This window comes from Acomys russatus, chromosome 25 (genome assembly GCF_903995435.1).
Source record: "Acomys russatus chromosome 25, mAcoRus1.1, whole genome shotgun sequence".
In the NCBI taxonomy this organism is placed as follows: domain Eukaryota; kingdom Metazoa; phylum Chordata; class Mammalia; order Rodentia; family Muridae; genus Acomys; species Acomys russatus.
The window spans coordinates 36,468,461-36,484,659 of record NC_067161.1 but is presented as its reverse complement, the minus strand read 5'-3'; the positions used below and the strand labels follow the sequence as shown (position 1 = coordinate 36,484,659).

The following is a 16,199-nucleotide window of genomic DNA, read 5'->3' as shown; positions in this document are numbered from 1 at the left end:
GTAAGCCAGCCTAGCCTACTTGATAAATTCCAGACCAAGGAGGGACCCTGACTCAAAGACTGAAAGAGAGACAGAGGGACGGAGGAGAGAGAGAAAAACAGACAGACAGACAGACAGAGGGAAGGAGAGAATACAAAAGGTGAATAACACCTGAGGATCGTCACAGTATTGCCCTCTGACTTCCACACACAGTTGCTAGACATACACACTATATTACTTCCACACATAGTTGCACTGGCACACACACTGTATTACTCCCACGCACAGCTGCACTTGCACACACACATGGTTATTACACACACAACTGCACTTTCACACACACTGTTACTTCCACACACAGCTGCACTTGTACACACACTGTTTCTTCCACACACAACTGCACTTGCACACACACTGTTTCTTCCACACACAACTGCACTTGCACACACACTGTTTCTTCCACACACAACTGCACTTGCACACACACTGTTTCTTCCACACACAACCGCACTTGCACACACACTGTTACTTCCACACACAACCGCACTTGCACACACACTGTTACTTCCCACACAGCTGCAACTTGCACACACCCTGTTATTTCCACACACAGCTGCACTCAAACACACACTGTATTACTTTCTTTTCTGTCACTGTGATAAAAATAACCTGACCAGAGCAAGCGTATGGGAGAAATGTTGTCTTGGCTCCCAGCTCTAGAGCTAAGGAATCTGCCACAGTGGGGAGGCCTGGTGGCAAGAGCAGGAAGCTGGCTGGTATATGACATCCATACTCAGCATAGAAAATAGGAAGTGAGGCCAGGTTATAAACCCTCAAAGCCCAGTGACTCACTTCCTCTCAGAAGAGCCCCACTTTCCTAAAGGTCCTATAATCTTCCCAGAAAGCACCAAGCACTGGGGAGCAGGTGTTCAAACACTTGAGCCTGTGGGGGATGTTTGCCATTCAAACCACCACACATATGCAGCCATAGACACATACACCATACATACACACACTTTTCTTTAATCATGTTGAAAATATTTATGCCACAGGGTTATTCTCGGGATTAAAAAAAAAAAAAGTCAAGTTGAGCAGCATGCTGACACAGTGCCTGGCACACAGGAGGTCCTCGGTAGGGGGCGCTGTTCTTACGCTGGCTTGAATAAGCACAAATGGCCCTGCCTACAGGTCTCTGTGCTGGGTTGTTTCTACGTGAGATCCTATTACCCCGACTCTCCCACATTCTAATCTTAAACATCCTGAAGCTGTGGCCCCATTCCTCATGGCTTGCTGTATGTGTTCGCACCTCTGTCCTCACGCACCGTTGGCTCCTTTCCGGGCTAAGCAGATACCATGCGCAGTTACTATCCTTATCTCGCCACAAGAGCTGCTTCAGGAGGAAAGATAAGCGGAAATGGACATCTCAGGTGCCACCTTCTCATCTCACCTTGCTGGAAGCAAGCCCTAATGTTGGGGGGATGCGGCTGAAAATAGTTAGGACATCCTAAGAGCCATGATACCCTGAGCTTCCTATAGTCAATATTTGTGACTATGTTTTGCCTTGTGCCCTGGATGATCTGAGCTATCCAAGTGCAGAAAGCAAAATGCTTCTGCTTCTGCTTCGCTTCTGCTTCCGCTCTCTCCTTCTCCTTCCGCTTCTCCTTCTCCTCGCTTCTCCTCCTGGTTCCGCTTCTCCTTCTGCTTCCGCTTCTCCTTCTGTTTCTCCTTCCGCTTCTCCTTCTCCTTCCGCTTCTCCTTCTCCTTCCGCTTCTCCTTCTCCTTCCGCTTCTCCTTCTGTTTCTGTTTCTGCTATTGCCTGCCTGCCTGCCTGCCTGTATCCAATCCATAATAAGAGTCTATTTGAGTTTATCAAAGGAAAACTCAGCTCTGTCCCTTGAGAGCTGAAAGCTAAGACTTCAAAATATGCCCAAGAACCTGCAAGATGGCTCCGCTGGTAAAGGCAAATGCCACGAAGCCTCACAAACTGAGTTAGAGTCCCAGAACTTATGTAGGAGGAGAGGTCCAACTCCCAAAAGTTGATGTCTGACCTCAACACCCATGCCATAGGATATAAAACACATAACACATACATACCCCAAAAAAGTAACAACATATTGTTTGTTGTTCAAAAGGTGCATGTATCAAGTACGGTGGCATACACTTACAATCCAGCATTCAAGAGGCTGGGGCAAGAGCATGGAAAGTTGAGGACAGCCTGACCTACACATAAAAATAGAAAATAAAAAGGAACATGAGTGTGCTTCTTCCATCCATCCTTACTGCTATGTCCCTTGCCTTCCACATTTCTTTTCCAATAACATACCCTCATGAGCTCTGAGATGATTCCTATTCAAACATTTTGAACTTCATATTTCACCACAATTCTGAATTTATAGGAGCTTATTAGATGCTAGAAGGTTAAATTAGACATCATAAAGGAAAGGGGGAATCCAACTCTAAGGGACACATAGGAAGCCTTCAAATGTTGTTCAGAGTATATTGAATGAATGCATGCATGGATGGATGGATGGATGGATGGATGGATGGATGGATAAATGGGTGAGTTAATGTCTTTCCATGGCCTTATAAATAAAGCAACTGGTTGCCCAGTAATCAGAGATCAGAACGTCAGAGAATCTCAAGTCTTGCAAGACGGGTGAGCTGATGCTGAAGGTAGTTGGGCTACACCTCCGAATGCCCCCGCCTTGGAGATTGGAAACTAGTCCTGGGTTGGAGAATTCTACTGCTGCCTCTCTGACCGCTGACCTTGAACACGAACTCCACATGTGTCAGACACAAAGCGAGCAAAGTGCAGCCCTTGGCTTTCAGCCCATCACACCATCATTTTGATCTCTTCTGAGCTGCAGTCCCCCACAGCTGTTTACCAGCCCCAGGAGGAAAACCCCAGGATGAGAAAGTGTCCGGGAACCTGTCTGCCAAAGAAGCCAGACATTGGGGACCCTACATTTGCTGTCCACGTCTCTTTTCTGACTCTCAATAGTCATTTTATAATGAGATCCTATGGGGCCTGTTTCCTTCTTTCAAATGATGCACCTTTTAATTTGTTTACATGCACTATTTCTGCAGAAGGAAAATAATACGACATGACATGAAAGTAGGAGAGGACTAATAGGGGTAGCAGAGAGATGATGCAGGAAAAACACGAGTTTACCATCATCCTTTCCAATTGCTGCAGTCATCCTTGAGAGAGGAGCCACTCTCAAGGAGGAAGCACTCAGATGGGTATTTCTGAGGATTTCATTCTTCTGGGAACTTAGCAAGAAAGCCAGGGGTACCTAGAGCATCCAGTTCCTAAAGGAGGCAGGGCTTTAGTTACATTCACAAAATTTGCCAGGCAACAAGGGCCAGAGCATCCAAAGCAAGAACGGACTTCCTCCATCTAAGTCAGCTGTTGCTAGAAGGCTGGGTCAATGTGATGCCAGCCTTACACTTCTCCAAACCGATGAACCCTGTTCTTGAACACATCCCTCAGCCTTTCCAAGGCCATTTCTCACCCCACCCCACCTTGCTGTGCGAATCTGAGTGTTCGGCTTTCAGAGCTTTTGTGAGAATTAAATGTGTATGACAGTATGGAAAACATTTTAAGAAATGTCACTTCCTTTTCTTCCTCGAAGCTACATGAACAGTCTTGACATGTCACTACCAGGAACGTCAAAAGTACGGCTGGGGCTTGGGGACTGGAGGCTTTTTATACCCAACCATTCATAGTCTGTTCACTCACTCCCAGATGACTTTTCCAGAATCCATCCTAACACACTCTCTGTGCAAACTCCAAGGGAGAAGGGAGGAGGCCAGCCTTAGAGATGCCACTGCCAATGCAAGAAAAGCAAAAACCCAACCTCCAGGATTGGTGAGATGGCTCGGCGGGATAAAGGCATTTGCCACTAAGCCTTATAACCCAGAGTTCGAGTCCAGAGTCCTACATGGTAGAAGGAAAGAATCACCCCTGAAAGTTGTCCTCTGACCTCACATCTTTACTCACATGCTTGTGCATGCCACACATCACAGGCAACACATGCAAGAGAGACAGCGACAGACAGAGACAGAGAGAGACTAAAAAACTAGACAAATGCTCATTTGAATTTTAAAAAGGTTTTCTTTGATATGTATGGGTATTTCTCCTCATGTGGGTCTGTGCATGTGGTGTGGAGGCTAGAAGAGGGTGTCAGGTTCTCTGGAACTGGAGTTAAAGATGGTTGTGAGCTTCCACATAGGTGCTGAGAACTGAACCTGAGTCCTCTGGAAGAGCGGCAATCTCTGGTGAGAGAGATGGCTCGGCATCCAGCTTAAAGAGCCTGAGTTCAATGCCCAGGCCCCACATGGTGGGAGGAGATAACGCCACAAGTTGTCCTCTGACCACCATGTCTGTACTGCACATACACACAAAGAAAGAGAGGAAGAGAGAGAGAGAGAGAGAGAGAGAGAGAGAGAGAGAGGAGGGAGGAAAGAAATGCGTGTGAGTATTTTTTTTTCTTAAATAATCTTAGCTGCTGAGACATATTTTAAAACAACAATATCCAGGCCTAGCCTCCATCATGGGACTCATAAGGCCTGAGATTATGAGACCAAATGTCACCTTCTATGGGGCTTGAGGGACAGGCTACAATTAAATTACAGGAAAATCCTATAAAATGCTTAGGAACGTTTTATGACACTATCGATATTTCCACCAGAATGAAGCACACGGGAGGCAGGGGGGCGGGGCAGACAGGGGTGGGAGGGTGCAGTTTGAGCATGAGGAGATCATTTGTTTTCATTCATCCCGCCAGTGACTGGTCAAGACTAATGAGGACTCAGAAACAACACCCCCCAAAAAAAAGAAAATACAGTGTGGCCTCATTTTTATGGCACCCGCAGGAAAAGAGTGATATCTCAAGTGTGTGTGGAGGTGTATGTGGGTGGGTACATGTTGAGGGTGTATGCCTGGCTATAGGGGTTGGGGGGGGGGTGTGTGTTGGCACCATAAGTCAGACTTGAAGTCATTAATCTTTGGAGAGTGATGATGCCCTTAGGGAGCCCAACACTGATGCTCTGCCCTTCTGCCTTGGGAAAGAGAAATGCACCTCAAATTCTATCCCTGGTGCTACTGCATTCATGGACTCCATAGGACCTCTCAGCAAAATTAAAACACTTTTCTTTTTTTAAGTCTTATCTTGTTTTTATCATGTGTTTTTGTGTTTGCGTGGGGCGGGGGGGTTATGTGCTGTGGGTAGAAACCAGAAGAGGCTGTCAAACTGCCCTGAAGCTGGAGCTACAGGTGGTTGTGAGGAATTGAACCTGGGTCCTCTGGATGAGCAGCAAATGCTCTTAACCTCTAAGCCATCTCTCCAGCCCTTTATGGAATATTCTTCAGCCTCATCTGCCCAGCTTCCTGACAGCTTTCCTGGGTGTGGTTGGAAATAAAAAGGCCTTTCAGTAATTCTATGGTAGAAGAGCCACTGGCCAAGGCTCAGTGGGGCCTGCATTGCTCCTGCATAAGCCTCCCGTATCCCAGCATGACCTCAGCTGCGAAGCTATGAATGACCCTGAACTTCTTTTTTTTCTCACTTATTTACTTACAATGTGGAGGAGTAAACTGAACCTGTCAGTAAACACCTTTAATCCCAAAACTCTGGAGGCAGAGGCAGGTGGATATCTGGGGGTTCGAGGCCTGCCTGGTCTACACAGTGAGTTCGAGACCAGCCAAGGCTACACAAGAGAGATCCTGTCTTTTTTTTAAAAAAAGGAAAGGAAGGGGCTAGAAAGATGGCTCATTGGTTGAGAGCACTGGCTGCTCTTCCACAGGACCTTGGTTTGAATCCCAGGACCAACATGGCAGCCCACAGCTGTCTGTAACTCCAGTTCCAGGACTTTGAATACCCTCACACATGCAGGAAAAACACCAATGAACATAAACTACAAGTATATATTTAAGAAAAAAAGTAGAAGAGTTGAGGGGGTGCAACAGTATTCTTCGGGTCTCCTCAGATACCAGGCAGACACATGGCACATACATGCATATGTATACACACATCCAAACACATAAAATAAAAATCCCCTCACCTAAAAGTAGCAAGCAAATATAACCGAATGTTAACAGGAAGATTAAAAACTGCAGACTAGAGAGATGGCTCGGCAGGGAAAGGTGCGTGAGTTCAATCCCCATGCCCCATGCATGGTGGAAGGAGATGTTTCCTCCACAAATTGTCCTCTGACCACCATGCCTGTGTCACATACAAGAGAGAAAAAAGAATGAGGGAAAGAAGGAAATGGTTTTTACCATTAATCTTTACATTTTTGAAGTTTATTTTTAATCTGGTTTTGGTTTTGGTTTGTTTGTTGCTTTAGGTCAGGGCCACACTCTGCAGTCCTGATCGGGTATTTGCTGTGGAACCCAGGCTGGCCTCAAATTCATGGCAGTGCTGCTGCCACAACTGCCTGTGCTGGAATTACAGGCATGAGCCCCCATGCCAGGATTCTTCTCTTTCTTTTTTTCTTCTTCTTCTTCTTCTCTTCTTCTTCTTCTCTTCTTCTTCTTCTTTTCTTCTTCTTCTTCTGTTTTTGTTTGTTTGATACAGGGTTCTCTGTGTAGCCTTGACTGTCCTGGACTTGCTTTGTAGACCAGGTTGGCCTCAAACTCACAGCAATATGCCTGCCTCTGCCTCCCAAGTGCTGGGATTAAAGGCATGTGCCACCACCGCCCGGCAAAACATTTCTTCTTAAGTTCATATTTGTGTGTACTTAGCTGCAGATGGGGAGACTTGTCCAGACACGCAGCCACACTCAGCCTTTTCCAGGATAGACTTTGGGCCCCATGAGCCCTAAGAGCGGGCACCTGAGGCCTGACACACCCCCCCCACCCCCTGTTGTCTCGGGCTGCAGGACTATAGGGTCAACATCTTCCTGAGGCAGCAGTGGAATGACCCCCGTCTGGCCTACAATGAATACCCTGACGACTCTCTGGACCTCGACCCATCCATGCTGGATTCCATCTGGAAACCTGACCTGTTCTTTGCCAATGAGAAGGGGGCCCACTTCCACGAGATCACCACCGACAACAAACTGCTGAGAATCTCCCGCAACGGCAACGTCCTCTACAGCATCAGGTGAGTCCCGGAGCCAACAACAAGGCCAGGGAATCCTAGGACTGTGCTTCATCAAAAGCAAGGAGAGAGGATGGGAAGGGCTCCTGAGGGTAAGTGGTGGCTAAGTCGCCCTGTGTTTCAACAACAGACACCATCAGTAACAAGTGCAGAGGAGCAAAGCTTGAGAGGACACAGCAGCTTGGTGGTAAATGGAACCACCGTGTAATGGGCACAGTCCACAGGGATAAGCCACAGCTGCCACACACACACACACCCCACTTTGAACCCCATTTCCCGTGCATTAAGCCTTGGGAATCAAGACCCCCCCCCCCTCCCTGGCTGTATCCTGTAGACAACGGTTAGGTGCTAAGCTTTCAGAATGTCCTGTGACTCCCACTCCCCCTACACACACACACACACACACACACACACACACACACACACACACACACACAGTCCCTAATCTTCCCCGGAGCACAAGGACAATGGATCATGGGAGTAAAGAAATGGGCTAACACTCGAAACAATGGCAGCTTGGAAAACAGACTGTACAAAACACTTTTCCTGTATTATATATCATTATATAACTCGTGAGCTGGGTTTGACGATCCCCATTATGTACATCAGAAAACTGAGGATGTGGAAATTTAGGATACTTGCCCAATCCTCCATGGTTCCTGTCAGTGAGTAGGTTCTGGTGGGGTGCTAGTATGAGTCCCCTGACTTGGGAGGGTCAGAAGAGCCATAGCTTTCCCAGGATTCCCAGACCATCAAAATGGCCACCGCTACTGCTTCCCGTGTGCACATCAATACATGATAATGAATGGGTGGGTTCTGATTTAGAAGAGCTACAGGGTGCTAAATGGCCACCCCTCACACCTTCAGTTCCTCACTGAGGGAGAAGTCTTATCTCCCATTCAGAGAAGAACCTTAAATATCCAGGATGTGACAAGGTGGAAAAGGAGGAGACTGGCCTGATTCTGACCCTCAGAGATGCCTGAGCTCAGTCCCTTCACGGGCTATGAGGAAGGGACTTGGAACCCTCACACTGAGGGGCCAGCTCTGCTGATTGAGTCTGCCCTGCCGGACACATCTAGATGAAAAAAAAAAAAATGACATGGGCCTGAGAGTCAGCCACCAAGGCCCTGCTGGGCTGCTGGAGGGAGGGTCACCTCTGCCTAGAATTCACTGCTGCCAGGACCGTTTCATGTCTCTGGAAAACCAAGTCCCAGCGCAACCTGACAGAAGGACAGGTCAGCAGAAAGTGATGGTCCCAAGGTCATTCAACATCTGGAAATTAACCCAGCCTGACAGCTGCCCCACTTCAGAGCTTTTATCTTCAGAAATGGGCCTGGCTCGTTTTTTCCAGTCACTCCTCCCGCTCCCTTCTCTGCCTCCCTCCACTTCCCTCTTCCTCCTCATCCCACTCCTGAGTTTGTTCTGTCCTTAAAGGAGAGTGAGTACACACACCTGAGACATGAGCTGGAAAGGGAGCTTCACAAAGGGCCAGGTGTGCGGCTGAGGTGATAGCAGCTATGTTCTATGGAGACATCTCCCACTGGGTACCTCAAGGAAGTGGGGGGTTGGCCTGGGGACAGCAGGGATGGGGAGCAGCATATCAGCCCACCCCAGAGCCAACAGATTCAGCATGCAAAAGCTAGACCCATGTGATTTTAGCACAGTTACAGCCTAGCCTTTCTTACATGTGTGTCCCCAGCCTGTGGGTAAGGGAGCTTCATTGGGTAAAGAGCACTCCTCTCTCCTGTGCAGCCAGTGCTCTGATGTGAGCAAAGGCTTTCAAGGTTGTATCACAGCCTGAGCTACCAGGCCTGGCATGTTACAAAAGGGCTCCCTCTGCCTCTGGGGGTGCAGCCCTTTTAAGGATGAACACCCCCAAAATGAATAACTGGCCCACTGCTTTCCTCCTGTCGCTGACTGAACTAACACACGTGAGTCAGTTGTATGGAAACAGCCAGCATGTGGGGTAGGGGGTGGGGGGGTCTGAACTCACTTCTGACGGCCCAGTGTGTAACTGGAAGCAGCCAGGAGCCATGTGGAAGACTGGGGACTCGGTGGAAAACCGGGGATCTACCTGAGAGAAAAGCTGTTGGGGGGGGGGCAGCACCTGGCACCCCAGCAACCTGCTAAAATTAAGTCTCTAGCATCCAGGAAGACTCCAGAGAAACCCAGAAGTCCCTCCGACTGGTGACTTTGGGCCACCTCCTTCCTATCACTGACCCTCCTCTTCCAACCCAGGAGTTTGGATGCACACACACATTTTATTCTCTAAGCACTGGTGCCCTGGTCACTGGTCCCCACCCTGGAACAATGATTTCAACTGTCGAAAGCATGAAGGCACAGACTCCCTGAATGTAGTCCCAGCATCAGCCGCATCCCTTCTCTTCCCAGAATCACCCTGACACTGGCCTGCCCCATGGACCTGAAAAATTTTCCGATGGATGTACAGACATGTATCATGCAACTGGAAAGCTGTGAGTCCGAATCATGTTTGTTTTTTTTAAGGAGCCAGACTCCTGTTTAACCAGTGGACCCCAGGAGAGTACTTTCATAACTCAAAGTGCCAAGTGAGGGACTTGCATTGAGAAAATACATTAGAAATATCTCCCCTTGCTCTGTCTCGCTGGAGCACGGGCTTTGCCATCCACTGCATCCTCCCAGGAGGAGGCACTGTGCCAAGTCCCTTGTGAATGTGCCTGTCAGGGATGAAGAGAAATGCCCTAGGGAAATCATGGTCTGACGATGCTCAGGGGAAGCAGGCAACTGACTGCACGCGTCACTCTAGCACAGGGGAACTAGTGGGGTGTATTGTTGGAAGCAAGAAACAGGGTGAGGGAAAAAGGCTCTACAAGGAAAGTGACCACCACAAAAGCATCAGAAAGTGACTTTGGATCCCCAGCACCTTTGTAAAAGCCAGACACAGCTAGAGGTGGAGAGATGGGCAGATCTCAGGATCTCACTTGCCGTCCAATTTAACTGAACCAATGAGCTCAATGTTCAGTGAGAGAGACCTTGTTCCAAAACAGTACAGTGGGTGCTGGAGAGGTTGCTCAGTAGTTAGGAGCACTGGCTGTTCTTCCAGAGGACCCAGGTTCAATTCCCAGCCCCCACATGGCAGCTCACAGGTATCTGTGACTCCACAGATTCCTGGAGATTCAACACCTTCACATAGACATACATGAAAACAAAACACCAATGCACACAAAATAAAAACAATTAAAGCTTTTTTTTTTTAAAGGAACTCACGCCACTCTTGCAGAGGACCCAAGTTCAGTTCTCAGCATTCACATTGGTCTGCTCACAACCCCTTGATATCCAGCTCCAGGAAAATCTGACACCTCTGGTCTCTGATTTGCATGTGCCTGGTCTGCATGCACAGGCACACTAGCATGCGTACTTGCACATGCATGCACGTACACACACACACACACACACACATGCATGCACGCATGCAAAAATAAATGAGGTGGAGAGCAATTGAGGAAGACATATGACGTCAGCTTCTGGCCTACACACACATGTTCGCATGATCACATACACACATGTTACACACACACACACACACACAAGGTAGGAAATAGCTAGGTACTGTATGCCACAGAAGGCTGAGGCACAAAGATTGTGAGTTTGAGGACAAATTAAGCTACATGGTGAGTTTGAAGCTGGCCTGGGCTACATGAGACCATGTCCTCAAAAAATTAAAAAGAGTTGGTCCTGGGGCAAAAATCTGATTGCCTTGATTGGGCCACCATTTCCTACCTACTGTTCTCATCAAGAGCACACATGGTTGACCCACTCCCCAGAGGAAAACCTATAGAGAGAAAAAAAGGAAGCTTTGTGGGATGGTGGCATGTGCACAAATTGCTGGCATCAGTCACCCTTCATCATGGGCTGAGGGGCAGGATTCCAGGACAAACCTAGATGAGAGGGCTGGGGAAGGAATTTAAACAACTTAACAAGTTTCATCTCCTTTATGACGGGGTGGAGAAGAAAAGGCAATGGGGTCTCCTGACTTCCACTACTATCTGGGGCTCTGCCCAGCCTCCAACCCTAAGTGGAAGGCAGAGAGACCTTGCTGACTGTTCCCTCTTCCGATCTGCCCCCCCCTCAGTTGGATACACCATGAATGACCTCATCTTTGAGTGGCAGGAGCAGGGAGCTGTGCAGGTGGCAGACGGACTGACCCTGCCTCAGTTTATCCTGAAGGAAGAGAAGGACCTGAGATACTGCACCAAGCACTACAACACAGGTGGGTGCAAGTGGCCATGATGCTACCCAGGACCCCAGGGCATTTCTATGGTTTTTAAATTACATGTATTATCTGTAGGCCTGGCTAGCAATTAATCAAGACACAGACACTTGTTATATTTTAAAATAGCCTTAGTTAACCTGGGACAGGGCAGATATCAATCCTCTAAACTACCTCCCATAGGGGGGCAGGCATGGGATCCCTGCCTCAATCCCATGCCATCTGTTTCTAATAACTTCTATCAAGCTACCTCCCATCCATAGTCCCAAATACTTGCTCATATTCTTCATCTGGATCAGATTCTCCATCCACTCTGGCCATGTGCTTCTCCTCCACCTAACCCATGGCAGCCTTCCTCTCTTTCCTTCAGGTCTCTCTCCTTTCTCCTCATGGCAGTCTTTCTTTTTCCCAGAATTCCTCTCTCCTAGCCCCACCTATCTCCTGCCCTGAACAGGTGGGATGGCTTTTTATTAAGCAAAAGGCGGGTCAGACAGTAAGCAGTAATTAGCAAGCAGTAGTTAGCATCAAAGTACACCAGACCATCCCCCCCCCCAACACATTTCAGATGCTCAGTCAGCCACAGAATGGTGTGGGTCTGTGCTTGTTACTCAGTGGATACTGGGATAGGTTTGGAACGAGCCAAAAGAAAAAAACCCAACAACAACAAAACAAAGTGTCACTGAGATGCTCTTGCTGCAAGCCCTGGGGATAACTTAAGCTTGGGCTACACCCAATGACAGGAGAAGCTGGCAAATGCTGCTTTATTCCAGGTAGGGGTCCTACTGCTAAAGCAAGTAGGGGAGTTGGAAGAAGCAAATAGAGTGCTTGTCTTGGACCCGACAAGAGGGAGCTGGGAGGCCATAGTTCTGATTGGTCATCAGTAACCATCAGCTCACTCTCTGCGAGCCATGGGAGGTGGAGAAGTGGGAACCACAAATGTTGGGTCGGCTCTCTGTCATCCATGACTAGCCTAACCTTTGCTAGGAGAGGCTGAATCCAGGAAGGAACTGGGGTTAGATCAGGGAAAAACGCACATGCCCCATCTCAGAAGGGAAGCCAGCTCATGCGAGCACTGTCGGAGGGGGCGAGAGAGCTAGCAGGCTGGCTGGCATAATGGTAAGAGGTTGTGTCTGGCCCCAGCTGAGCAGAGGTAAGGCCTGTCGGCCATAGGATAATGACAGGTCCAAGAAGGAAGAAGTGGAGGAGAAAGGCCAGGGGAAGCCACAGTAAGTAGAAATCCCTGTGAGAGACAGGCAGCCTGGGCTCTAGTCTGCCTGAGACAGCTATACCTTTCTGGGTCACATCTCTGAAGTCTCTGAGTTGTCTGAGGACACACTTCACCCCTGAGCATGCTGACTCAGAGATACCAGTACTCCCAAAAGCCTCCACGAGCAACCACTGACCATGGGTCCGAAAACCACAGCGGCTATCCCAAACCACAGCCGTTACCAGCATGCGGCATTTTCCTTTTTATTCCACTCCTTCCTGGGGTATAATTGACTAATAAAATTTAATAGTGTATAGACTGAAGATGCACCAAGAGGTTACCTTGATGTGGGTTGCTATCTATTATAAGATAAATGCCACAATCAAGTTAATGAAATAAGCAAAGCACCTCGCACACAGGTGGGTACACACCATGCACCTAGGAGCTACCCTCTTGGCAGAGGGCTGAAGAACTGTGTAGATGGATCAGGACCAAAATCACAATACCAGATTGTTGGGTTCAGGGTGGAAATTTAAAAATGAAAGCGTCATTTTCTGGGAATGCAAGGAGGCGGCCAGTTCGGGATCTGAACCGTGACCCGGAAGTAAAACTGTACAACCTTTTTAAAGGCTGGGAGCACAAAGCAAGGGCAAATGGTGTGGGCTGTTGCATTGACCAATCATAGTTTGACGAAAGGGGCTAAGCCAGGAAGTAAACTTGGGTAACTGGGCCTTATCCAGGTCACCTGGTTTTGGGGCCCTTGGCTCAGCTTTTTGCAGTTAGGTCCCCTCTTGGAGTTCAGCCCAGAATTTAGAATGATAAGGGAAGAAAGGGCTGGGCAAGCTGTAAGTCAAGACCGGCAACACATTTATGACCTGTGCGCCTCACTTAATGGGATACCAGCAACTTCTCTCTTTACATCTTTACTGTGTAACAGACAAAGATGAAACATCTGAAGAAGGAGGAGCCCGTTCTGGAGCCCTGTGCCTGTCAGTAAGACAGAGATGTTCCTGAGATGGCTGGGCTTGGGGCAGCTGCCTCCTAACAAGTTCTCCAAAGCTTAGTAATCTTGCACAACTGAGTCTGCACCCTTTGCCCAACACCTCTTTTAAGCCCCACCCTCCCACCGGCTGTAAGTTTGATTGCCGCAGACCGTAGGTATAAATGAGATGGAAAAGTACTTGTCTGTGTCAGGCCCACTTCACTTGGTAGGAAAGGACCTGCCAACTCCGTCCATGTATCTGAAAATGGCAGCCCGCCCCCCTTCTCATATGTGTGTGTGTGTGTGTGTGTGTGTGTGTGTGTGTGTGTGTACATGCATACAGATGTATCCTGCCATGCTTGCACACACAGAAGCCAGAGGTGGATGCCAGATACCTTCTTCAATCACTCTCCACTTTACTTTTTTTTTTTTGGTTTTTTTGAGACAGGGTTTCTCTATGTAGCCTTGGCTGTCCTGGACTCGCTTTGTAGACCAGGCTGGCCTCGAACTCACAGCAATCCGCCTGCCTCTGCCTCCCGAGTGCTGGGATTAAAGGCGAGCGCCACCACACCTGGCTCCACTTTACTTTTAAAACTAGGACTCACAATTGGAGTAGAATGGCTGGCCAAAAAGCTCCAGGGATCCACCTGCCCACTCACCCCAGCACTGGGATTACAGCTGCTCACCCAAGCAACCGCTTTACCCACTAACCCATCTCCTCTGCCCAATTTTCTTATTTTGAAAGCTAATACTCTATTGTTTTCTCTCTTCGTCCATTGAAAACTACATTCTGATACAACAATCCACTTCTATATAGCCATCCGGAAAGCGAAGCAAAGATTTCAGAGACACATTGGCTCTCCTGCATCTGCAGCAGCATCACTGACAGCCGCCAGGAAAAGAGTCTGATGTGCAGGGAGCCTTCCCACTCATTACTTCCTCCACTCTTCGCCTTTACAGTCCTGAGCTACAGCGTGCATGGGCAGAGGGGCGGGGGCAGGGGCAGGGGCGGATGGACAGGGCCCTGACCACCAGAGCCCCAGAAAATCTGCTGGTCACTGGCTTCAGTAGACAGGAACTTAAACCCTCCCCTGGGGCAAGCAAAGCCCCAGCATCAGTGGTACATGGGTGAAAAGAGATAAGCTGCTCAGTCCAGTGCAAAAGAGAGAACAAAGCCAACGTGGTGGCGCACACCTTTAATCAAGCCGGGAGGTAGTAGCCCTTGGCAGGCAGAGGCAGGTGGATATCTGTGAGTTTGAGGTCAGCCTTGTCTACAAAGTGAGTTCAGGACAGCCAGGGCTACACAGAGAGACCCTGTGTTGACAAAAGTAAAAAGAAACAAACCACCATGGCTAAAAAGCAGGTTGGGAGGAAAGGGTTTATATTTGGCTTACATTCCGCAGCACTGCTCATCCTTGAAGGAAGTGAGGTCGGGAGCTCAAACAGGGCAGGAACCTGGTGACAGAAGCTGATGCAGAGACCATGAAGGGGTGCTGCTTCCTGGGTTGCTCAGCCTGCTTTCTTATAGAACCCAGGATCACCTGCCCATGGATGGCCCCACCCACAATGGGCTAGGCCCTCCCCCATCAATCACTAATTAAAGAAAATGCTTTACAGCTGGATCTCATGGAGGCCTCTTTTCAACTGAGGTTTCCTCTTCTCAGATAACTCTAGTTTGTGTGTCAAGTTGACATAAGACTAGCCAGCACAGATTCGTATATTTTTGGTTGTGAGCCTAGCCTTTGATGGCTGAGCCATCTCTCCAACCCCAGCACAGAATCTTGAGTAGAGTTGGGGTTAATTCAGCCGTCTTTAAGCGTAAGAGTTAAGAGAAAGAGAAATGCTTAGGAAGGAAGGAAGGTCCATCCAAGAGTATGGATTTGGACATCATAAAGAAGTCATCAGGCCGGGCGTGGTGGCGCATGCCTTTAATCCCAGCACTTGGGAGGCAGAGGCAGGCGGATCGCTGTGAGTTCGAGGCCAGCCTGGTCTACAAAGTGAGTCCAGGATGGCCAAGGCTACACAGAGAAACCCTGTCTCAAAAAACCAAAATAAATAAATAAATAAATAAAAATAAAATAAAAGAAGTCATCAAACAGAAGGTTTACAAGACGTGAAAGAATCAAGACACATTTGAGGACACCAGAGCAGAAGGGTCTGGAAACTCCACTTAACTCTCTTTTAGCAAACAAATAATGATGATGGTGATGATGTTGACAGCAATTATGATGGTGGTGATGGTGATGATGATGTTGGTAATGGTGGTGGTAGAGTGATAGTGATGGTGCAGATAATTAAAATGATGGTGATGGTGGTGCTGATGAAGATGGTAATGATGCTGATGCCAGTAATGATAATGATGTTGAAAATTATAACGGTGATGCTAGTGATAATGACGTTAGTTATGGTGATAATTATGATGACACTAGTGGTGATAATGGTGATGATGGTGGTGGGAAATGATGCTATTGAGTATTCACAATGTGCAAAAACTGCTATAGTTCTCCATAAGCATCATCTCATTTCATTCTACAAAAACCATTAGAGTTACTATGTGAGGCCTGGCAAGGGGACTCAGAGGGCAAAGGTGCGTGCCACCACGTCTGACAACCATGGGTTCATCTTCAGGACCCAAATGGTAGAAGGATAATATCACCCTCACAAGTTCTTCTCTGACCT

The 16,199-nt window shown here is 48.2% G+C and overlaps 1 protein-coding gene across 1 annotated transcript in view; it reads left to right on the top strand.

Moving 5' to 3' along the window:
* The window catches only part of Glra1 (glycine receptor alpha 1), a 138,357-nt gene that overhangs the window by 105,800 nt on the left and 16,358 nt on the right, over positions 1–16,199 (top strand). The window contains exons 4-6 of the mRNA XM_051168185.1: positions 6,862–7,085; positions 9,474–9,556; positions 11,194–11,331. Of these exons, the coding sequence (XP_051024142.1) occupies positions 6,862–7,085; positions 9,474–9,556; positions 11,194–11,331 (445 nt within the window). The remainder of the gene's footprint in view (positions 1–6,861; positions 7,086–9,473; positions 9,557–11,193; positions 11,332–16,199) is intronic.